The 23400-nt window shown below is 41.6% G+C and overlaps 3 protein-coding genes and 1 long non-coding RNA gene across 9 annotated transcripts in view; 2 read left to right on the top strand and 2 right to left on the bottom strand.

The window, feature by feature from the left end:
• The window catches only part of dnajc2 (DnaJ (Hsp40) homolog, subfamily C, member 2), a 36315-nt gene extending 36178 nt beyond the window's left edge, over positions 1 to 137 (top strand). Inside the window, exon 17 of the mRNA XM_063072835.1 lies at positions 2 to 137. Coding sequence (XP_062928905.1) covers positions 2 to 73 — 72 coding nt within the window. The 3' untranslated portion in view covers positions 74 to 137. The remainder of the gene's footprint in view (position 1) is intronic.
• pmpcb (peptidase, mitochondrial processing subunit beta) lies at positions 95 to 17424 on the bottom strand. Its single transcript, XM_063072837.1, has 13 exons — positions 17321 to 17424; positions 14903 to 15046; positions 7810 to 7896; positions 6982 to 7111; positions 6483 to 6681; positions 6324 to 6403; positions 5344 to 5456; positions 2922 to 3065; positions 1360 to 1520; positions 868 to 953; positions 700 to 788; positions 311 to 386; positions 95 to 232 (listed from the first exon to the last, which is right to left on the bottom strand). The coding sequence occupies exons 1-13, from the start codon at positions 17399 to 17401 to the stop codon at positions 171 to 173; spliced, it is 1452 nt and encodes a 483-aa protein (XP_062928907.1). The 5' UTR covers positions 17402 to 17424; the 3' UTR covers positions 95 to 170.
• A 2166-nt stretch (positions 17425 to 19590) lies between these two features.
• On the bottom strand, positions 19591 to 23337 carry LOC134359503 (uncharacterized). Its single transcript, XR_010021128.1, has 3 exons — positions 22842 to 23337; positions 22685 to 22756; positions 19591 to 19717 (listed from the first exon to the last, which is right to left on the bottom strand). It is a non-coding gene; the product is annotated as an uncharacterized LOC134359503 (long non-coding RNA).
• Positions 20919 to 23400, top strand: part of napepld (N-acyl phosphatidylethanolamine phospholipase D) — a 45288-nt gene continuing 42806 nt past the window's right edge. For 3 of the 6 annotated variants that reach the window (XR_010021127.1, XM_063072840.1, XM_063072841.1), the window contains exon 1: positions 20919 to 21257. Coding sequence is in view for 2 of the 6 variants with exons in the window: in XM_063072840.1 (XP_062928910.1) it covers positions 21085 to 21257 (173 nt within the window). In the remaining 4 variants the exon portion in view is untranslated. Of the gene's footprint in view, positions 21258 to 22374; positions 22508 to 22592; positions 22697 to 23400 lie in introns of those variants that run through there. The other 3 variants (XM_063072844.1, XM_063072845.1, XM_063072846.1) reach the window with 3 other exon arrangements.

Raw genomic sequence — 23400 nt, 5'->3', positions numbered from 1 at the left:
GGAACTTGTTGAAATGGTTAAAGCGAAAAAAGCTGCACAAGACCAAGTTAATACTGCTAGACTGAAGAAATGAAATGATCCACAATCCCTTTTATCACTGTGCATGTGTTATTTGATAATAAAATGGTAAAATCCAGTCTGAATGTTTTGCTTTATTTCATAGAATAACATTATCTTAACCAGTACATTGCACTGCAAATTTTGTTGTAATCTGGAAGTTGTTCAACAGGACCTGCAAAAAGTAATTTATTACAGTTAGAAAGCCTTAATCGGCTGCAGACAAACAACACAATTTATGACATGTACTTACCAATTGCAGCAATTGCGGGGGCCTTGTTATAGATGTATCTGCTGCATACATCTCTTACTGTTTTAGCATCAACAGCCTAGTTCAAAATTGAAACAGATTTAAGACAAATTAATTTATTCACATGTAGCAGATTAAGGTATATTTAATGATACAATAGACCCAACATCCAACTCTTCATATTTTGATCTTCTATAACAAATGAGCTGAAAGTTTTTTTTTAACTCCCCCCGCAAAATTATCCTGTGCTCAGTTTTGGGTAGTAACTTGTGAACTCTTAAGGATGAATTTCTGAAAACCCAATCAACTTGTAATGCACAGATCACTTGTTTAACAGGATCTGGCATTCACACTTCATAGTTGAAGAAACTACCAGCACAATATGCACTCACTTCAATTCTAGCTTCAAGCTCGGGGAGTGGAATCCTTCTGTTGTAACATAACATTTGTCTGCCAATATCTTCACAGATTGGTGTCGAACCTGGAAACAGTGAATTCCCAATGAATACTTACATAAAAATAACTTTCTGGGAAAAAAAAACCAATAACTCTGTTCTTACCATCAAGCTGCAGTAACATGTTTGTTTTTAGCAGATTCTTTGCTCTTGCAATCTCAGTATCAGTAACACTAGTGCACAATCGCATCCTGAAAAAGAAAAACTGCTTTAGTATTTGCTAACAGCTTCCTGACTGTTTCCAATTTAAAATCTCAAATTTAAACCCTGAAATAAGGCAGATGGGTTAAACCAAAATGTCTTTGTGTTTGTGAAGAATAAATGTTGCCATGCTCATTTAAGTGATTTTATTCTGCTGTAGTAAATAATACAGTTCAATGTTTATATGCACCCTATTGCATAGTTATAGAACCAACATATGATAAAGTAGCAGATATGACTACTGTTATGATTAACTGAATCTGATTCACAAGTGATTCATCTAAGGTATATGGTTGAACATTCCCCTGGAATTTAACTATTTGCTGTGCTGGTACTGTGAAGAATACGGTAACTTGTAATAATTCCTGTGTACAAAAGGTAAATATATACTCTTACCACTCTCTTTGAATAAAATGCAGCATCTCATCAATTGTGTTAGACTCGCAGACCATGTAGAGCCCCCAGAGACCAGTGTCTGTATAACAGGTGTTGAACGACTGGAAACTATGGCAGAGGTTACCCTGGCAAGCGATCTGTGCCAGTTTACTGAACAAATTCTGTTTTTTAAGAAAAATGTTTACAGGTCTAACAGTGCTTCATAATATTTAAAACAGCAACAGTGAAGTAAGATAAAATGGATTTATTTTTCTTAGTTTGGAAGGAAACAAGATATTTAATGTCTGAAGTGATGTGACTAACTTTGTGGCTATAGGAAAAAGGAAGGAAATTGCCCTTTAAACTCATGGGGAGCATAGGCCATCAACTTTTTGCTGTTGATGTTTCTGTAGCAGGCAATTTCTTTTTTACGAGGTCGAGTTGCTAGCTCGACCCAGCATGGATGGAAAGTGTGCCCGGGGAGCCGGCTGGGTTCGAACTCAGGAGCCTTCACTCCAAAGTGCGGCCGCTGATGCCACTACGCCACCACGCCACCAGCTGGCTAACTTTGTAGCTACGGTTACCTGTTATATACTCGTCGCAAACCCTACGCAGAGCCAACATGAATCCCTACGCCATAGCCTGGCGCGCACCTCTCTCAAAATGTAACTGCGCGTCGCAGCAATGCAGACCACAACAACTGTGATTGGTCCGCTTGGTAGCATCGCATTTCCTCCTACGCTGCAATAGCTTCCCACTGGGCGACTGAAGGGCAGGGAAGGAACTCTGGCTGCAATGCTTTCCATAAAGCTTTACAGACCTCCAAAATTATGGAGGACGCATTTCGCTTTTACGAAAAAAGACGCTCGCTTTAAAATTTACCCCGAGAAAGACTACCATGACCATGAAGCCTTGCATGGGCAGGTGTGTGCGCATGCCCAACGTGCCCAAATTGCAAAGTGATGCAGACACACCAACGCACAAGTACAAATGTTCACAATGCGTGTCGGCCACTTGCGTAGGTTACGGCGTCGAGTTGACGCAGAAGTATAAATCAGCCTTTACTTGTGAGTGGCCAAAACCAGATAGCAAACTAGCTTTGTAACAGAGACCAGAAGATGGCAATTTTTTTTCCCATTTAGAGTCAAGTTGCTGGTGACTTAGTTTGTCAGGGTCTATTCTATCTTGCACAATCAATGCCTTCAGAAAGGAAGTTATAAGATTTGTAGCAGAACCTGATAGCAATCACTTTATTTCCCGGTTTTAGAACTAGTACTTATTATGTCCCTTTCTAAAGCTAGAATCAAAAACTGGTCTCAGGATAAAGGACTGACCATTTAAGATCAGTGAAAAGAAAAATGCCTTCTGTAGTTTTCTGCATACTCATCTTGAGTATATTCAAGCAGAGATTAACAGTTTCTGGCCATTAAAATAGACACGAGGTTATAGGCTCAGCCACAATTTTACTGTTTCTTATTGTCAACTCAAATACCCATAAAACTTGTATTTAACGAAGCTACCAATTGCCATTAAGCTCTAAACAAAGCTATTTTCTAATGACTTTTGCACGCTGGTGTACTTACCACACCACCACCAAAAGAACGGTCCCAGTTACCGATTAGTGTGTTTGCCACCATGAGGGGAAGAGTGTCTGCATGTGACCAGCCAGCCGCTTCAACAGCAATAGCAATGTGAGCCAACGGCATCTTATCATCTCTTACACGAATCTGTGAAACAATTAATTATCACAGTACAAGTAAAGGACTACTCTGGAACATTTAGCAATAAGCTAAAATTAAATGAATCTTTTAAGTATGTTGTAATGTAGAATAGCACAATTAATGGAATTGGTTCTCAGTTAATGCTGAAACTTAAATCAAGACTCTCAGAGCAACTTTTAGATGCATATACCTCAAACATTTTAGTTACAAAATAGTCATAGTCATACTTTATTGATCCCAGGGGAAATTGGTTAAATAACTCACATCAGATCTTTTTTGCCTGTTACATCCTATCTTGTACTGATTTGTAAACTTGGTAAAAATCTTTTTCAGAGCTGCCCAAGCATGTAAATTTTCTATTCCTTCATTGTGACTAATAATACTCTAATTAGTATTCCATGAAGATATAAACAATGGTAAGTGGGGAAAGCAAAGTGAAGTTGATGATATTTGCATCCTTCCTGGCCACAGGTACCAGAGGATTAGAGGATAGTAAGTGTTCTGTTGTTCAAGAAAGGTAATAGAAAAATCTAAGGAATTATAGACCATTGAGCCTATGCATCAAACAAATGGAGAGTATTCATGGGCATTTGGAGAAAGTCTTATCAGAATCAGGTTTAATATCACCAGTATATGTCGTGAAATTTGTTAATTTAGCGGCAACAGTACAATGATAATATGGGAAAAAATTTAATAAGATCAATTAGTGTGTGTATATGTATATTAAATAAATTAAAAATAGTGCAAAAACAAAAAATAATTTGAAAAAAATAATGTCGTGAGGTGGTGTTCATGGGTTCAATGTCCATTTAAGAATCGGATGGCAGAGGGGAAGTAGCTGTGTGTGTGCCTTCAGGCTTCTTTCTGTCCTACGACGGGAACAATAAAACGAAGGCACGTCCTGGGTGACGGGGGTCCTTAGTGATGAACGCTGCCTTTCTGAGATGCAGTTTAGAGATAAACAGCGTGGCTCTGTGAAGGGCAGATCATGCCTCAAGCCTAACTGAGCTTTTTTTGAGGTGGCGATGAAACAAATTAATGAAGGTAGAGTAGATGTGTATCTGGATTTCAGCAAGGCATTTGACAGTTTCCCATCCATAAAGTCATGAGGCATAGGTCCACTGAAACTTGGCTGAATGGATTTAGAATTGGCTTGCCCGTGGAAGGTAGAGGGTGTTAGTCAAAGTGTATTCTGCCTGGAGGTCAATGGTCAGTAGTGTTCCCAGGGATCTGTTCTGGGACCCCTACTCTGATGTTTAGAAATGACTTGGATGAGGAAATGATGAGGTAGCTTAGTAAGTTTGCAGATAACATGAAGGTTGGAGGTCTTGTAACTTAATGACAATTCTACACAATTTACAACAGGACAGACAGAATGCAGAGTTGAGCAGAGAAGTGGCAGATAGAGTTCAATCTGGAAAAGTATGAAGTGGATCAATTTGGATAATTTAACTAGAAGGCAGAGTACAATGTTAATCGCAGGATTCTTAGTAGCGGGGAGAAAGAGGAATCTTGAGGACCACATTCATAGATGCCTCAAAGTTGCCGTGCAAGTTGACAGGATGTTTAAGGTGGTGTAGGGGTACTGGCCTTCATTAGTTGGGTGGAGTTGATTCTAGCGAGTGTGCAAAGTTGCAGCTCTTTAAAACTCTGGTTAGACCACACTTAAGGGTATTGTGTACATTTCTGGTCAACTCATTATAAGGATGTGCAAGCTTTAGAGAGGGTGCAGAGGGGATTTGCCTGGAATGAAAAACTTGTTGTGAGGGTTTTTTTTACTTTGGAGTGATAGAGCTGCACAGGATTATGAGAGGCATAGATAGAGTGGACAGCCAGCACCTTTTTCAGAGAGTGGCAATGACCAATGGCAGAGGACGTTTGTTTAAGAAGGACGGGGGAGGGTTTGTGGGAGGTGCCAGAGGTACAAGGACATTTAAGAGATTCTTAGGCATGTAATAATATGGATGTAAGAAAATGGAAGATTATGAGCCATGTAGGAGGGAAGGGCTGGATAGATCATGGAGTAGGTTTATATTGAAGGGCCTGTATTGAGTTCTACTGTTCTATGAAGAGGATTACGACCACCCTGGTGACTCACCTTGTGAGTCATCAGATGGCTGCCACAGATCTCCAGGAATATAAAGAGTGTAAAGTTAGAAATTTTTATCTACTGTCAATAAACAATGCAACCACTCGTAGATGGATTTGGAATGGATCAACCACCCACATCCCCAGTATGGCAACAGCATGGAACCTCTGCAATGATGAGATTTGATGCACATACCTCACTTCCTGTGAATTTACATGGAGGCAGATCTGGTGTGATGTTACCTTCGTACGTACTTAAATTACCAAAGTGATGCTTTGCTAAGTCAACCAATTCATCATGTCCTACACCTGCAAGAAGACATTGAAACTTTCTATCACTATACAAAATGTACATCTATGCTGACAGACAGCAATCATCTCAGTCCAGCTAATTTCTGCACATTATAAAGCACATCATTAGGACAAGAATGAACCAAGTTACACATACAGTGTTTAAACTTTTTTTTTCATTGAAAAAGGATCTAGCATTATTTCCTGGCATATATGACAAATAAACTCTTCTTGGGCTGTACCTGTACCCAGCTGGAAGCCCAAGAATAATTTTCTTTTGTCATTTTTTCATTATTGCTGAATCTAATTAGCTTCCCTGCCACCCTCCCCGCCCCCCCATTTAACCTTCCTTTTCACATATGTCTTTATGTAAGCAGACTAAGAACTCACAGTGTTCGAGTTTTGCTCAGTTCTGTCTTCTGCTGACATCCCTATTTGTTTGTAGCAGGGTCCATTCATAGTTACAATGCAAGTTAACACTGATATTTCCTCACATTGACAGTATGATTTGTAACCCAATGGCACAAATCAGGGACTGAATATAGGACACCTTCATCTCTATAGCAGAAATCCAATCAATTGGATTTTGTAGTATGTTTTAAAAAAAACTATAATGAACTTAATCCTTCAGGTCAGTAAAAAAAATATAAATGGAAAATAAACAGTTGTGTTTTATACTTAATTATGCTTCGATAACACTTTCCTACAAATTGTGGCTACGTCAAGCTTCAATTTACTATTAATTTATGCTTGCAATAAATTACCCCCATTGATACACCCTAAGAAAATATTCATATCAGTAAAAGAAAATTATTTATTGCACCATAGCCTTGTTTACAAAAAGCACCATGATGCATTAAAAGAATTGACTAAGAATATAATTACCTCCAGCAGCGGCCAATACCATCCTTGGTCCTTTGTAGTGCATTGTTATATATTCCACCAGGTCATTCCGAGATATAGATCTGTTATAAAAACAGTTACAGTAATCTTAAAATGAGAAAAATAAACAATTGTTACTTAAAAATATATCCAAATACATACTTGATATTTTCTGTAGGGCCTAAGATGGTGCGACCTAATGCCGTGGACTGATAGGCTGTTGCATGTAAATAATCAAAGACAACTTCCTGAAGATTAGTTTCAACTTCTTGCATTTCCCTGAGGATAACACCTCGTTCACGTTCAATCTCAGCTGCTCCCAAAGTGCTATTCTGGATAATGTCTGCAAGTATTTCAACAGCTGTGTACAAAATATGAATCACAAATGAAGATGTATTATTTTTAAATTAGATTTTATGTCCCAATTCTCTTCACTACTTCCTATTATATATCTGACAGTAGATAAATGATTACAATTTCTGTAAAATATAACACTGATCGCATTCACATCGGAAAAAAAGATTGCACATTGCTCTATGTTGCAGGGAGAAGGTTTCAAAATAAATTTAATTTACAAAACTACAGTTCCGTTCTAATTACTAGATCCTTTATGTTCTATGACTGCCAGGCTCAAAAGCTAATTAGACATTAACTGAATCACCTCTGGGCAAATCTTTAGAAAATGCTTTAGCATAATACACAGTTTGTTCTCTAGAAGTGTATGCATTTAAATGGGCGCCCATGTTCTCAATTTCAAGCTCCAAGTCTAGCTGAGATCGTTTCTTTGTGCCCTGTAGGTGAAAGGAGAAGAAAAAAAGTTTATTGAATTATAATGAAAGAACTAACAATTCATTTTAGCACTGAATTTACATTTGGCATTGAGCAGTGTACCAGCCAAAATGAAACTCAGTCAATCCATGACATGCCTAGTTCTACTTCCAATAAATCAATCTTTAGTTCTCAACCATTTTTCACCTACGTGATCAACCTTTCCACTGCGTAATGAACCCAACTCCAACTATTCCAAACAGCCTCAATATCCATCATCACAGAACTGTACTCCTCCCTAGTACAAATTATTCCACACCTTTCGCCCACCCTTCCACTCTATCTTTAAAGTCATACTTCCTCGCACATTCTTCCTTCCAACTTGCTATCGTAGATCACTGACCAAAACCTCGAGAACACAATCTCATCTCTACACTACAGTCTTCTTCCCAAATACCACCTCAAAACTTACCCATTTAATTAAACCAAGTTCTTTCTCACCATTCCTATTAAATCTGCTTTAAGTATACCCAGTGCCTCCACAGCCACCTGTGGCGATAAATTCCACAGGTTCATCACCCTCTAGTTAAAGAAATTTTTCTTCATAAAGGGACGTCCTGGTCAGAGACATTCCCACTATTGGTAACGTTCACTCTATCTGGACCTCTCAAAAAGGTGTCATCACATTGAAAATTCTGATGGTAAATTCAGCCTTCCTTACTTTGAAGGCCATGTGCTCCAAGAAATGAGCTGTTCCATTGTTCTTTTCATTCTCGTAGCGACTCCCTGCATCAATCCACAATCCAACCTAGGGAAAGCAAAATAAATCAGAACTAAAGCCAAACAATTTCCTCATAGCAACATGTAAAAGGAAACAATGGTGAGAACGCAAAGAAGAATTGCACAGGAATGTTCTCAAATCTGGGAAGATACTCTATGCCTTTGCATAAGTCAACGAACTAGAATTTTCACAAGTTGAAAATTAAAATATTATGTATTCATGTTTATATGTAGTCATATATAGGTAAAGTGACAATCACTGGGATCTAGTCTATGTGATAACAAATTGAGGTTATCTGAATGGTTAGAATGACAAAGCAGAATTAATAGACATTTTCCACAATGGCATGGGTTAGCAGTTTGTCTTGTTCCCCATTTCCATGAATAATTTTAACTTGTGCATAAAATATGAAAATTTGCTGGTGAAACTAACTGGCAACTTGAAAAATTTGAGATTATGGCAGAATCCATTAGATTAAATCGTCAGGTTAAAGTAGATACAAAGTAAAATACGAAGGGGGATGCTCCAATAAATAAATAGAATAGAAAAATATTCTGATAATGAGTGAAGCAAGGAACTGCACGAGGCAAGAAGCTGATGCCCAGCTCATATACAGCAAATACTTAGGCCTCAAACCACGAGCTTGTCCGCTGCTGCGGTCCAGTTGAAAGACGCTGGAGGTGTGCATCTGGGGCTGGCCTCCCCTGTCAGTGCTGCCCTCCAGTGTTCAATCAGTGGAATGACAGGCTGGAGACTATACCATCAATTTGTGGGACATGTTGCTCAGAATCTTGGAATACATATGTGCTGTTTCTGCATGACTATATATTTTTTTCCTCACTATTTTGAATGCGTTGTGTATGTTTTGCACCTTGGTACCAGTGGAACGCTGTTTCATTTGGCTATATCCATGTATGGTTGAATGATAATTAAGACCATAAGACACGGGAGCAGAATTAGGCCATTCAGCCCAATGAGTCTGCTCTGCCATTCCATCATGGTTGATCCCAGATCCCACTCAACCCCATACACCTGCCTTCTCACCATAACCTTTGAGGCCCTCATCGATCAGGAACCTTTCAACTTCCATGTTAAATATACCCATGGACTTGGCCTCCACTGTAGTCTGTGACAGAGCATTCCACAGACTCACTACTCTCCGGCTAAAATAAAAAATTCCTCCTTACCTCTGTTCTAAAAGGTCACCTCTCAGTTTTGAGGCTGTGCCCTCTAGTTCTGGATACCCCCACCATAGGAAACATCCTCTCCACATCCACCCTATCTAGTCCTTTCAATTTTCAGTAGGTTTCAATGAGATCCCCATGCATTCTTCTAAATTCCAGTGAATACAGGCCCAAAGCTGCCAAATGCTCCTCATATATTAACCCCTTCATTCCTGGAATCATCATCGTGAATCTCCTCTAAACGCTCTTCAATGACAACACATCCTTTTTGAGATTATGGGGCCCAAAATTGTTATCAATACTCCAAGTGCGACCTGACTAGTGTCTTACTAAGGCTCAGCATCATCTCCTTGCTTTTACATTCTATTCCCCTTGAAATAAATGGCAACACTTCATTTGCCTTCCTTACCACAGACTCAACCTGTAAATTAACCTTCTGGGAGTCTTGCATGAGGATTCCCAAGTCCCACTGCATCTCTGATGTTTGAACCTTCTCCCCATTTAGATAATAGTCTGCATTATTGTTCCTTTTACCAAAATACATCATACATTTCCCAAAACTGTATTCCATCTGCCACTTTCTTTTGTCCATTCTTCCAATCTGTCTAAGTCCTACCGTAATCGCATTGCTTTCTCAGCACTACCTCCCCCTCCAGCTATCTTTATATCATCCGCAAGCTTTGCCACAAAGCCAATTTCATTATCCAAATCATTGACAAAGTGAAAAGCAGAGGTCCCAATACTGACCACCTGGGAACACCACTAGTCACTGGCAGTCAACGGAAAAGGCCCCCTTTATTCCCACTTGCTGCCTCCTGCCTGTCAGCTATTCCCCTATCCATGCCGGTATCTTTCCAGTAACGTCATAGGACTTTATCTTGTCTCATATGTGGCACTTTATCAAAGGTCTTCTGAAAATCCAAATAAGTGGTATCCACTGCCTCTCCTTTGTTCACCCCACTTGTTACTTTCTCAAAGAACTCTAACAGATTTGTTAAGCAAGAAACCATGCTGACTTTCACTTACTTGATCATTAGGCTCCAAATATTCCAAAACCTCATCCTTAATATTAGACTCCAACACTTTCCCAATCATTGAGGTTAGGCTAACTGACCTATAATTTCCTTTCTTTTGCCTTCCTCCCTTCTTAAAGAGTGGAGTGACATTTGCAATTTTCCAGTCCTCCTGGACCATGCCAGAATCAATTAATTCTTGAAAGATCATAACCAATATATCCGTTAACTCTTCAGCAACCTCTCTCAGGACACTGAGATGTAGTCCATCTGGTCCGGGTGACTTCTCCACCTTAAGACCTTTGAGTTTGCCCAGCACTTTTTCCTTTGTAATAACAATGGCACTCACTCCTGCACTCTGACCTTCACGGAACAATGACACACTGTTAGTATCTTCCACGGTGAAGATTGATGCAAAGTACTCATTAAGTTCATCTGCCATTAAACCCGATTTGATACAATTCCCAGCTGCAACAGATCCACTAGGAGATCAGCAAAGAGATATACAAGGCCAGATCATCTGATTGGACACCTATCTAGGTCTTGCAAATGGTTTTCAGCCACAATCTATTGCATTTACCAATGAGCATACCAAACTCTATAAAAACAACTCAATGCTACTTCTCAAGGACGTGACTAGTTTCTCTGTGCACCCATGGGCAATACCTGTTGCTCTCAGGTGATTGAATACTATTCTCTGTGGTGTTATTGTGGAGTAGGATGGGCCTCAATTATGCACACGGCTGAGAAACCCACATTTTATATGACAATCACCAGGGTGGAAGGGCTTACGCAAACTATTTTAAAAATGCTTACGCCTGACTTTAAAGCCCACCCCAACTAAAATCAAAGTTCATCACTGTACACCAGCGATCACCCACATCACATACTGTTGGCACAATCTCATCTCCAATTCCGATTGTTCTCCCCCAAATCCCTCCTTAAAAATGTACCACTTAAACCTACTACCTTGCCCCTCCCATCCCTCAGCTTTAAACTGAGTCATAGTGTCAAAGAGATGGAAGACTTGTCTATGATCCGGAGCACCAAAATTACTTAGCAGAGACAAGATCATTGAAATGAGAGGCAGCACATTGGTAAATGGCAAAGATTGTGGCTGAAAACCATTTGCAAGGCATGGGTAGATGTCCAATAGGTGATCTCACCAGAGAGATCTGATTGCTGATCTCTTCAAAGTGAATCTGTTGCAGCTGAGACTTGCTTTATTTGTCATGAATGGTCTGGCATCTCTCTTCCTTCATGTTGCTCCTTATTTCATTTGTTATCAAAATACAATTCCATGTCAATTAAGGTCCCAGCAAGTGATAACAGACCAAATTCACCAGTGTTAGACATGAAACATTAATGTTTCTCTTCCCATAGATGTGGCCAAATCTGCTGCATATTTCCAGCATTTTCTGTTTTTAACTACCATCATAACTACAGCTCAAAAGGAAATTCACGAGCTATATGGTTCATTGAGCTAGGACTTTTGTCTCTGAAGTGATGATGAGATGTGACTTGAGATGTACAAGATAATAAGAGGTGTAGACCTCATGGACAGTCAAAGACATTTTCCCAGGGTGGAAATAGCTAAATAAGGGAGCACAATTTTCAGGCAATTGAAGAAAAAGTACTGGGGGAGGGGTGGGGTGAAATGTCCAAGGTTAAGTTTGTTTATACACAGGGTACGTCCACACTACGCCGGATAATTTTGAAAACAAAGCTTTTTCTCTTCGTTTTGACCTCCTGTCTACACTGAAATGGCGTTTTCATCCCCTGAAAACGGAGATTTTCAGAAACGATCTCCAGAGTGAATAAATCTGAAAGCGCCTAATATCCGTTGTAGTGTGTACGGAGTAAACGGAGAGATTTAAAAACGCTGTCATGACAACACCACAACAACGTTTTTTCTGCTTCTGCTTGGTACTGCGCAAGCACTTCCGGACGGCTGTTATAACGCGCAGTTGGTGTGAACGGCGTGAGAGTTAAATTGTAAAGTGAGCTTTTTTGACTATTTAAAAACGCTGTCATGACGTGCCGGAACAGATAGCCGCAGTGCGGCATTTCGTTGTTTTCTTGAACACAAACCCCCACATAACCTAACAATTTCAGAACAAATGGCAACGAGACTGAAGCCAGAAGGGTTAGAAATGTACTCACCAAATACTTTGACCCATAGCTTACTGAATAAATAAGTATACTCACTTTGCCCTGTTTTCTGTCCTCGCTTGTATGAAGGTGGTTCACCTATTTATGCAAGTACTTCTCTGACAATAGATGTGTAACAGCCTAATGTAACATTGTGTGGAAATACAAGATAACACTGATGCAGACATGCTTTATACATTTGACAAGGTGCTTTATTAATGCAACAGAGTTAGTCAGTTTTTCAATGTTCATCGTCAGCTGGGTAATACTGTCCATGAACTCCCTGTCGGTTGCCTCTATACGCTCCAGTATTTGTTTTTTTTTAGTTTTAAGTCCTCCTGCACGAGAGCCAAGAGCAAGTCCTTTTAAGTTTTTCTACTCTGTAACTGGACAAACGCGCACCAAGTATACCGTTTCCTCTTCGCTTGTTTTCTGTGTGTCCTGTGCATGCCCAGTAGGAGGAGATTCGCCCAAATATCTGTCTAATGTGGATGGAGATATTTTGAAAAACGCTTAGTGTGGACGCCTGTGGTTTTTACTCGAAACCTGCGTTTTCAAAATTATCCGGTGTAGTGTGGACGTAGCCACAGAGAGTGGTAGGTGTGTGAAATGTGCTGCCAGGGGTGGTGGTAGAGGCAGAGACATTAAGGACATTTAAGAGATGGCCTCTGTACCTCCCTCTATAATTGGAACCTCGATTTCCTAACCAGAAGACCACAGGTTGGTGATAACATATCCTCTTTGCGACAATCAACACTGGCGCACCTCAGGGGTGTGTGCTTAGCCTACTGTTCTACTCTCTGTATACACATGATTGTGTGGCTAGGCATAGCTCAAGTACCATCTACAAAAATACAATCTACAAATCTACCATTGTTGGTAGAATCTCAGGTGGTGATGAGAGGGCATACAGGAGTGAGATATGCCAACTAGTGGAATGGTGCCGCATCGACAACTCAGTAAGACGAAAGAGCTGATTGTGGACTTCAGGAAGAGTAAGATGAAGGAACACATACCAATCCTCATAGAGGGATCAGAAGTGGAGAAAGTGAACAGCTTTAAGTTCCTGGGTGTCAAGATCTCTGAGGATCTAACCTGGTCCCAAAACATCGATGCAGTTATAAAGAAGGCAAGACAGAGGCTTTGAAGAGATTTGGCATGTCAACAAATACACTTCTATAGTTGAACCGTGGAGAGCATTCTGACAGGCTGCATCACTGTCTGGTATGGAGGAGCTACTGCACAGGACCGAAAGAAGCTGCAGAAGGTTGTAAATCTAGTCAGCTCCATCTTGGGCACTAGCCTACAAAGTACCGAGGACATCTTTAGGGAGCGGTGTCTCAGAAAGTCAGCATCCATTATTAAAGACCTCCAGCACCCATGGCATGCCCACTTCTCAATGTTACCATCAGGTAGGATATACTGTGTGCCTGAAGGCGCACATTCAGTGATTCAGGAACAGCTTCTTCCCCTCTGCCATCCGATTCCTAAATGGACATTGAAGCTTTGGACACTACCTCACTTTTTTTAAATACACAGTATTTCTGTTTTTGCACATTTAAAAAAATCTATTCAATATACTTAATTGATTTACTTGTTTATTTATTATGTTTTATTTTATTTTATTTTTCTCTCTCTGCTAGATTATGTATTGCATTGAACTGCTGCTGCTAAATTAACAAATTTCACGTCACATGCCGGTGATAATAAACCTGATTCTGATAGATAGATAGCTAGATAGATATTTTATTGATCCCACAGGAAATTAAGGTCACAGCAGCATTACAAGTGCACAGATACACAAATATTAGAAGAGAAGTAAGAAAGAAGAAAAAAGTTACCTCAAACAGTCTAACAGGAGGGGGTCATCACTTCCCCTGCTATAGGTTGGCTCATTATAGAGCCTAATGACAAGGGGAAGAATGACCTCAAATAGCACTCTTTGGAGTAGCACAACCGTCTTAGTAAAATAGATGATAGGACTATGTGGGAGGGAAGGGTTAAATTGATCTTAAGTTAGCACAACATTCTGGGCCATAGGGCCTGTACTGTGCTGTAATATTCTATGTTCTGTGAGCAGGAGATTGCAAAGTCAAGCTGTCACTGAGGGGCCTTGCTGATCCAGACACTTCACAGCACAAATGAAACCAGTAACAATAGTTATTCGCGTCATTGCTGTTCACAGGTTGGTTAATCTGATCTGTTTAAGTGACCAAATACCTATGGTGAATTTCACCAGAGTAGAACAGGGAGATGAAGATGGCACATTTGATGTGCGACTGAATTTGTACTCAGCATAGATGTTTCAAATGCAGAAAGGCTTAAGGTGGGGTAGAGGGAGAGAGATCTGATAGTGCAGAACGGCAAGCTAGGTTTGGTGAAAGTCAACATTCAAAGCCTACTCATAGGCTGTTCTAGCCAACCTGCTGACCTTTTTCTCAATTGCTGATTAATTGGCATCTGATTCTACATCATTTACATATTTGATCCCTATCTGTGCTGCTAGCCAGTGAAACCCAAGTACACCTACCAAATGAACACTAAGACAATGTCTAGATTTTAATAAAAATAACCGAAGAGGAAGAAATCAATTGACAATTAGATCTTTTACATATACCACACATAAGAAAAATGATATGTTGCTACATGTGAATAAGAAAGTCCACAAATATGGCTCGTACTCACTGTACAAGTTGGGAGTCCAGAATCTTCTGATGTTACTCGGAGTCCATTTTCCAGAATAGTTAATTTTGTTTCTGGTACATTCAGAACGACTTGTGCAGCTGTGGCTTGAGTGGCCTGGAATCTGTTCCAGCTGTTTAAGACAGTCTGAAACAATAGATGTAATCATCTATCTTAATTTACAGAAAACAAATTAATCAGTGCAAAATATAATTACAAGAAAGGCTCTGATAATCCATGATGCAACCATCTGAAACCTGACATCAAGTGACATTTCCCACTCTCCTGAAATTTACTGGACCTTCAGTTCCCATGCTGCTGCAAAACTCACCAGGGTCCCATTCCTGCATACCCTCGAATCACTGGAGATATTATAACATTTTTAACAATTTAAAAGTGTTGGGATAGTAAAAGGAAATTCTGTACAATAGTCCAGAAAATCTGCTAGTCCAATACCAAAGTCTCAATGATGTCAGATTAGCAGAGTTTTTCTGACATTTTCCTACATAACATAATAAATAAGTCTCAAGGCCAAATATTTTAATCAAAGATTTATCTTTACGCTACAGAGGTAAAACACTAGTCTAACCTTTGAGATGCAACACAAGAACCAGCAGACGTCTCTGGCAGAGGCTTCACTCAGACAGAAACAACATCAGCTGGTGACAGGAACAAGCATCTGCTTGGCACCAGACCCATCAAATAGTAAAAAACAAAAACTGAACAACAGGAATTCCGCAGATGCTGGAAATTCAAGCAACACACATCAAAGTTGCTGGTGAACGCAGCAGGCCAGGCAGCATCTCTAGGAAGAAGTACAGTTGACATTTCAGGCCGAGACCCTTCGTTAGGACTAACTGAAGGAAGAAAAAATCTCTTACTAACTCTTTCTTCAGTTAGTCCTGACGAAGGGTCTCGGCCTGAAACGTCAACTGTACCTCTTCCTAGAGATGCTGCCTGGCCTGCTGCGTTCACCAGCAACTTTGATGTTAGTACAAAAACTGCATCACTGTGTGGCTACAACAAACAATCTGCTAGAAGAGCTTAGCAGGTTGAGAAGCATCCATGGGGTGGACAGGTGGGAAGGTGCTACCCTAGACCCAACTCATGGACCTTTGTATCTTCCACCTTCTTCTGCGACTCTATCCTCGACTTCCCTATCGGAAGACCACGGTCAGGATGGATCATACAAACATCTCCTCCTTGCAGACAATCAGAGACTCGTCTTAAGGATGCTCTACTCTAATGACTGCGTGACTAGACCCAGCTCAAATGCCATCTATAAAAAGAGGGAGATAGATCTGCTGCTTACACCATAAGTCAGAGGAGCAGATTTAATCACGGCTGATTTGTTATCCCTCTCAACCCCATTCTCCCTGCAGCCTTACCAATCAAGAATCTATCAACCTCTGCTTTAAATACACCCAATGAGTTGGCCTCCACCGCTATCTCTGGCAATAAATTCCACAGATTCACTATTCTCTAGCTAAAGAAATTCCTCAGTTCCCTCTAGAGAGACATTCTTGCAGTCCTAGACTCTCCCACTATTGGAAACATCCTTTCCACGCTCACTCTAAGCCTTTCAATATTCAATAGCTTTCAGTGAGAACCCCTCCCCCCCCCAAATTATTCTTCTAAACTCCACTGTTGAGTGGTGTCACAACAACAAACTCACGTAATGTCAGCAAGGCCAATGAATTGATTGTGGATTTCAGGGAGGGGGACTGGGTGACACACATCAGTCCTCAGAGAGTCACCAGTGGAAAAGGTGAAGGAGTTCCTGGGCATTGACATTTAACCTGGGACCAACACAATGATGCAATCACAAAGGCATACCAGCGACTCAACTTCATTATGAGTTTCAGATCTGGTTTGTCACCACAGACTTTTGCAAAGTTCTATAGATGTAAAGTGAAGTGCATTCTGACCAGCACGGAGGCTCCAATACACAGGACCCCAAGAGGCTGACAGCGTTGTAGATTCAGCCACAACAATCCCCACCATCGAGAACATCTTCAAGAGGCGCTGCATCAAGAAGACGGCATCCAACCAGGACCGCTCTCATCTCATTACAGTACTACCATCAGGGAGGAGGTACAGGAGCCTGAAGACCCACTCTCAACGTTTTAGGAGCAGCTTCTTCCCTTCGGCCATCCGATTTCCATTGACCCTACCTCGTTACTTCTCCACTATTTAGTTTATAATTTATAGCAGTTTTTATGCCTTGGTCTGTACTGCTGCCGTAAAACAACACAAATTTCGCGACATAGATCAGTGGTAACAAACCGATTCTGAACACCTACAGTCTCCCCAGGTATTACAACCCCTCCCGCACGAACTTCCTTCGCTGCAGCAAAATCAAAACTAGGTTGCCAGCAGCTGAATCGAACGGTGAAAGTCCGGGGGCCGGCGCGAACCTACCTGTGGCTTCCCGCATCGCCAGTCCGTCCGGAGGAGCCTCAGCCCCGCTGCCTGAGCAGCCCGCCGCACACACGCCGCCATCTTACCTCAACACTGCGCCTGCGCAGGCACCGGGGATGACGTCACTGCTGTTACATCACACCGAGGGCGTTCCAATCAATCGGCGAGCCGGTCGATCGAGTCCTGCGGCGGCCGCCGGCGTATTATTTGCAAAGCTCTGAAGCGCCGGGGTGCTTTTTGCTTGCTGCAAGTCATTGCACTAAGTTTGAGGCATGGATGATCGAAGTGTGTAATAATTTTGTAATATTATTTAGCTTTAGAAATGTTATTAATAATACTGAACATACGAACGCAGTGCGGTCCCTTGGCCCATTATGTTGTGCCGATCGTTCCAAGATCAATCTAACCCTTCCCTCCCCTTTTTCTTTCATCCGTGCGCCTATCTAAAGCTCCCAATGTATCTGCCTTTACCACCACCAGCAGCTATGCGTTCCATGCACTTACCCATCTGTGTATGACAGACACCGCCCGCCCCCGTACTTTTCTCCAATCACCTCAAAATTATGTCCTCTCATATTAGCCATTGACACCCTGGGGGAATGGCGCTGGCTGTCCGCTCTACCCACGCCCTTTATCATCTTTTACACCTCTATCAAGTCACCTTTCACCCTCCTTCGCTCCAAAGAGAAAAACCCTAAGTCGCTCAGGCTTTCCTCATAAAGACGTGCTCCCAAATTCAGGCAACATCCCTCTGCACCCTCTCTAATGCTTCCACATCCGTCCTACAATGAGGCGACCAGAGCTGAACACAATACTCCCAAGCGCGGTCTAACCAGTTTTATAGAGCTGCCAACATACCACACACCTTCCTAACAACCCTATCAACTTGCAAGGCAACTTTGAGAGATCTATAGGCGTGGACCCAGAGATCACACTGCTAAGAATCCTGCCATTAACCTTGTAGGTACTTTTATGTTCAACCTGCCAAGTCTATCACTTCAAACTTCTTCAAATTGAACTCCATCTGCCACTCCTCAGCCCAGTTCTGCATTCTGTCAATGTTCTGCTGTAACTTATGCTTTTAAATTATCCTCAACACCACCATCTGTGCCATCTACAAACCTAATGACCCACCCTTCCACTTCCTAGTCTCACTCATTTACTAAATTAACAATGAGCAGGGGTCCCAGAACAGATCTCTGTGGAACACCACTATCACTGGCTTCCAGGCAGAGTACGCCCCAAGTACTACCACTCTCTGCCTTCTGCGGGCATCCCAATTCTGAATCCACACAGCCAAGTTTCTCTGGATCCCATACTTTCTGACTTTCTGAATGTGTCTACAATGGGGAACCTTGTCAAACATATTACTAAAGTCCATATCTCTATCTCTATCTCTCTCTCTCATATATATATATGAGCAAATACAAGAAACTTATATATATATATACACACACACATACACACATATACAAAGTCTACCACTCTACCTTCATCAATTTGTTTAGTCACTTCCTCAAAGAAATTTGCAAAGATTAGGCACATCATCTAAAACTTTGACAAAATTCTGCAGGTGTGTGGTGGAGAGTATATTGACTCTTTGAATCATGATGCCTTTGAATGGAAAAGTCTACAAAAAGTAATGGATATGGCCCAGTCCATTATGGGTAAAGCCCTCCCCACCATTGAGTGCATCTACACAGAGCACTGTTGCAGGAAAGCAGTGTCCATCATCAAGTATCCCTACCACACAGGCCATGCTGTCTTCTCACTGCTGCCATCAGGAACGAGGTAGAGGAGCCTCAGGACTCGCACCACCAGGTTCAGGAACAGTTATTACCCTTGGACCATCAAGCTCCTGAACCAGAGGGAATAACTTCACTCGCCCCATCATTGAACTGTTCCCACAACCTATGGACTTGCTTTCAAGGACTCTTCGTCACACATTGTCGATATTTATTGCTTATTTATTTATTATTCTTATTTCTTATTTCTCTGTATCTGCACAGTTGGTTGTATTTTCCACACTGGTTGTTTGTCCATCCTGTTGGGTGCCATCTTTCATTGGTTCCATCATGTTTCTTGTATTTGCTGTGAATGCCCACAAGAAAATGATTCTTAGGGTTGTAAGATCCTCATCTTCTTATCTGGCTTCTATCTCCTTTCTTTCCAGTTCTGATGAAGGGTCTCATCCTCAAACATCGAGTGTTTATTCCTCTCCATGGAGGCTGCCTGACCTGTTGAGTTCCTCCGGGATTTTTTTTGTGTGTTATTCTGATACTTACTTCTGTGGCCAATGGGAATGCAAAGATCCGAGATGTACCATGTCTTCCTGTTGCTCACTCTCCTCATTAAGAATGCTATGGACCCAACTTGAGACATCCCTGATCCTGGCACCTGGGAGGCAACAGAGAGATCACAAGTATCTCCTACCAGAAGCTGAGCATCACAAATATAACTTTACATTTAGTAGGCACTAGATTTATCGGATTTATTTTTAATTTATGAATTGCACTTCTATGCACACACTTTAATTGCTATTGGTACCACCCCCTATCTACATATACAGTATATCCTTCAATAATAATCATTATGAAAATTCTTAATTGATTAATTTGTGAGTGTTAGCCTCCAATTGAGCATCAATTTCTCCTTCCAGTAATTTTTTCTTCTTTTCCCTTCCCCTTTCCCTCTTCTCGCCTGCCTATCACCTACCCCTGGTGCCCCCCCCGCCCCGTTCCCTTTCTCCCATGGTCCACTCCCCTCTCCTATCAGATTGCTTCTTCTCCAGCCCCCTCCCACATACTTTCCAGTCCCGTTGGAGAGTCTCGGCCTGAAACGTAGACCGTTTATTCAATTTCATAGATGCTGCCTGACCTACTGAATTCCTCCAGCAGTTTGTAACTGTTGCTCTGGATTTCTAGCATCTGCAGAATCTCTTGAGTTTATTATATAACTAATTTCTTATAGCATTAAGCCAGATCAAATTTATTCTCAATAGAAATGATATCTTTACAGAAAATTGTCAACAGAAATGCTGACAAGGAATCAGAACAGAAATCACGTACTGTCATAGTCAAGAAAGTATTTTAAATATATTTTTTGAAGTAGATTATGAAAATAGATTATTAGTAAAGACGCAAACACGAGGAAAAATGCAGATGCTGGAATTTCAAGCAACACATAAAAGTTGCTGGTGAACGCAGCAGGCCAGGCAGCATCTCTAGGAAGAGGTACAGTCGACGTTTCAGGCCGAGACCCTTCGTCAGGCCTAACTGAAAGAAGAGCTAGTAAGAGATTAGCCCTTCTTTCAATTAGTCCTGACGAAGGGTCTCGGCCCGAAACATCGACTGTACCTCTTCCTAGAGATGCTGCCTTATTAGTGAAGACATCGTGCACATCTTGAGATTTGAAATATCTATCTAAATAAAACTAATCTTAACCTTAAAGGAGTGTGGGAAAACTTCGGAGAATCTCAGTTCTTTATCTCTCAGCAAACCAAACAATGAAAGTTATAAAAATCTAAATCCCGGGCCGGAACTGCGATCTGGTTTGTGATTGGCCGTCTTTATTCTCAGGATCACACACGTGACTCGAAGTTGCCAGGTAGCTGCAAAAGTACGTAACGTGGGACTTGCTCCTGAGGAATTCGCCATTTGCCGTCATTTGTTTTGCCCCTCGATTTTGTGGAGTTACAGTTTGAAACATAATCGAACATGCCGATTATGAATAACATTCAGATCACACTTGTGGTCTGAAAGGCGATGGTCGGAGACAGTACCGGCTCCGTGTGCCTCGCGATCTATCGGCCTTTCTTGGCTGTTAGTATCACAGCAACGATTAAATTTCTGAGTCTGGCCCACAAATACTCGGTGAAGTGTGGCGAGACCGATCCAAGAGGCGGCATGGGAGAGGCTAAATCCCATTGTCATCCCAGGTGAACTACTAACCTTACATTTATTTCGCCGACATTAGACCTCGCTCTCAATAATGTCTTTTAGCGCCTCTTAGTTTCAAAAATAGTTCCCTTTCTTGTTACTCCTGCGGCCTTAGCGAATCCAATTGCGATTTGAAATAATTAAGCGGAAGCAAGAAATTAATCGGAGATCCAGAAACTTTAAATATTGGAACCTTTTAAGATTTATTTTAACGATGAGAGCTTTTTGGACGCATTGTTGGTGTTATTCCAGTCTACAACGGCTTTTGTTAATTTGGGTTCATTCATCATGAGTTCCGGTGCTAGTCCCTAAGGTTTGACACTAGGGGCAAACTCTAGGAGGAGTTCTTTTTAACAAAAGAAATTACTGTAATTCAGGTTTGTTCCGAGCAACCTGATCAGCAGCGAAAGTCCCCTGACCACTGCTTTACTTAGAGCATTCATTAAATAAGTCTACACTTTTTTTTACCAAATTGGAAAAAAATCTAGAAATAAATCGGATTTTTGGTCGTCTTAAACGTAAACTATTTTACTTCCATTGGTTTTACTGGAGAGGCCGCAGCTTGACACCATTATACAATTTAGCCCAAAATAGAGGCGGTGCTGACAGACATTGAACATTTTCTGTTTGATCGGAGCTGCCGCAGATTACTGTACCTTCAAAACAGACATATCTTGTCTAATCAAATAGGTCCCGGCCCGAAACGTCGACTGTACCTCTTCCTAGAGATGCTGCCTGGCCTGCTGCGTTCACCAGCAACTTTGATGTGTGTTGCAGAGTCAACAGTTACTGTTTTTGAATCCAGTTTGATATTAGCGACCCCCACCCCATAAACACACACACACACATACACTAAAACTGTGTCAGCCTTTCTACAAGTCTGCACACGGAAAGCGTTTGAGGGAAACTTTAATCTCGTTTCCCATTCGAGCGGGATTCAGTTGTTCAAATGTTGAACCGGAGCTGCGGAAGTCCACAACTCAGATGGAAGCCTGGATCTGCAACTCCTCTAAACCCGGGAGAGAATCCCAGCGATTAATTTGGGCTACTTTGTTGTTTATTTTAATGGAGGTGTGGGGGGGGGGAGAGTTTCTCTTTGTGCCTCCGACAAAGTAGGTTTGAGTCATTTGCTTGTCGGACTGACTGGCTGATTTGCAGTGTCACGTGTTGGAGCAGGGCAGGGGCTGACCTCGGGGTTCTGGCTCGTTCCTCTGTCAGCGGGCGGCAACCACGGGAGGAAAACTACACAGTAAGTGTGAGCCCGCCATCGCCCCTCCTCCCCCGGCCCCCAGAGCGCTGCCAAAACACAAACACGTCGTTAACATTCACAATGTTTCCCCTTTCCGCTCAGCGCTCTGTTCTGCTGCTCGTGGAGCTAACAGTTCTCTGTAGTCAAGCTGCCAAGACGTAAGCTGAGAGACAGTACCTTGGCTTTGCGGTGAACTTTTATCTTGTTACTGTTCATCGGCGGATCAGCCGTTTACTGCGATAATTAAGCCTAGTGATTAATAGCAAGCATCACCTGACGTTATAGTTGAACAATCGGAAAGTTTGTGTGTGTGTGTGTTTATGCTTGTGCTTACCTTCACGTTATACACAGCCTAGCGTCGTGGGCATTGCTTCTTTAGGAGAACCTTCGTTAGTAGTTCCCATTCGGGAAGGACCGCTGGCGTTTGGAATACATTAGTGTTCCATTCACGGCGCTGACGATTTAAGAGGCATTATTTTTATTCGTACTTGTTGAAAAACCCAGAATTTTATCTGGGTTCAGCTCTTGTTTTAAAGACTGCCAGAGCTGCTCAGCAAGGTTACCGCAATGCCATCTCCACCGCAGTTTTTGGCCGATGATTGCTATTGATGTTGGCTGAGTAAGATGCGCATCCGCCAGACTGATTTATACCATCGGCCGCGTTAGTGTGTGTCCCATTGAGGGTCCCGGACCCCGCACAAAAATCCGGGGGCTAATTAGAATACTGGGAGGACTTCTCCCCAAAAATCAAAGCAAATTTATAAAACACCAAGAGGTCTTTCGTTATTTTTGCGCCGTTGAGATCTGACTCTTGCCCGGTGCAGTTACAAGGTGCAGTTTTATTTCCTGGAAAGGGTTGGGGGTCGCAAGAGATTGATGGCTAGCTCAGACTT

This window comes from Mobula hypostoma, chromosome 20 (assembly GCF_963921235.1).
Source record: "Mobula hypostoma chromosome 20, sMobHyp1.1, whole genome shotgun sequence".
NCBI classification, from domain to species: Eukaryota; Metazoa; Chordata; class Chondrichthyes; order Myliobatiformes; family Myliobatidae; genus Mobula; species Mobula hypostoma.
Note: the sequence above shows the minus strand (reverse complement) of the source record. Positions and strands in the feature narration are given on the sequence as shown.

Excerpts from the sequence above, each read along its gene's own strand:
- pmpcb (XM_063072837.1), bottom strand. The coding sequence starts at position 17,401 with ATGGCGGCGTGTGTGCGGCGGGCTGCTCAGGCAGCGGGGCTGAGGCTC. Across the intron at positions 15,047-17,320 it reads GGCGATGCGGGAAGCCACAG|ACTGTCTTAAACAGCTGGAA; the intron begins GTAGGTTCGCGC and ends CTATTGTTTCAG. Across the intron at positions 6,682-6,981 it reads TTCTAAAGATTTGCCCAGAG|CTGTTGAAATACTTGCAGAC; the intron begins GTGATTCAGTTA and ends TTTTGTACACAG.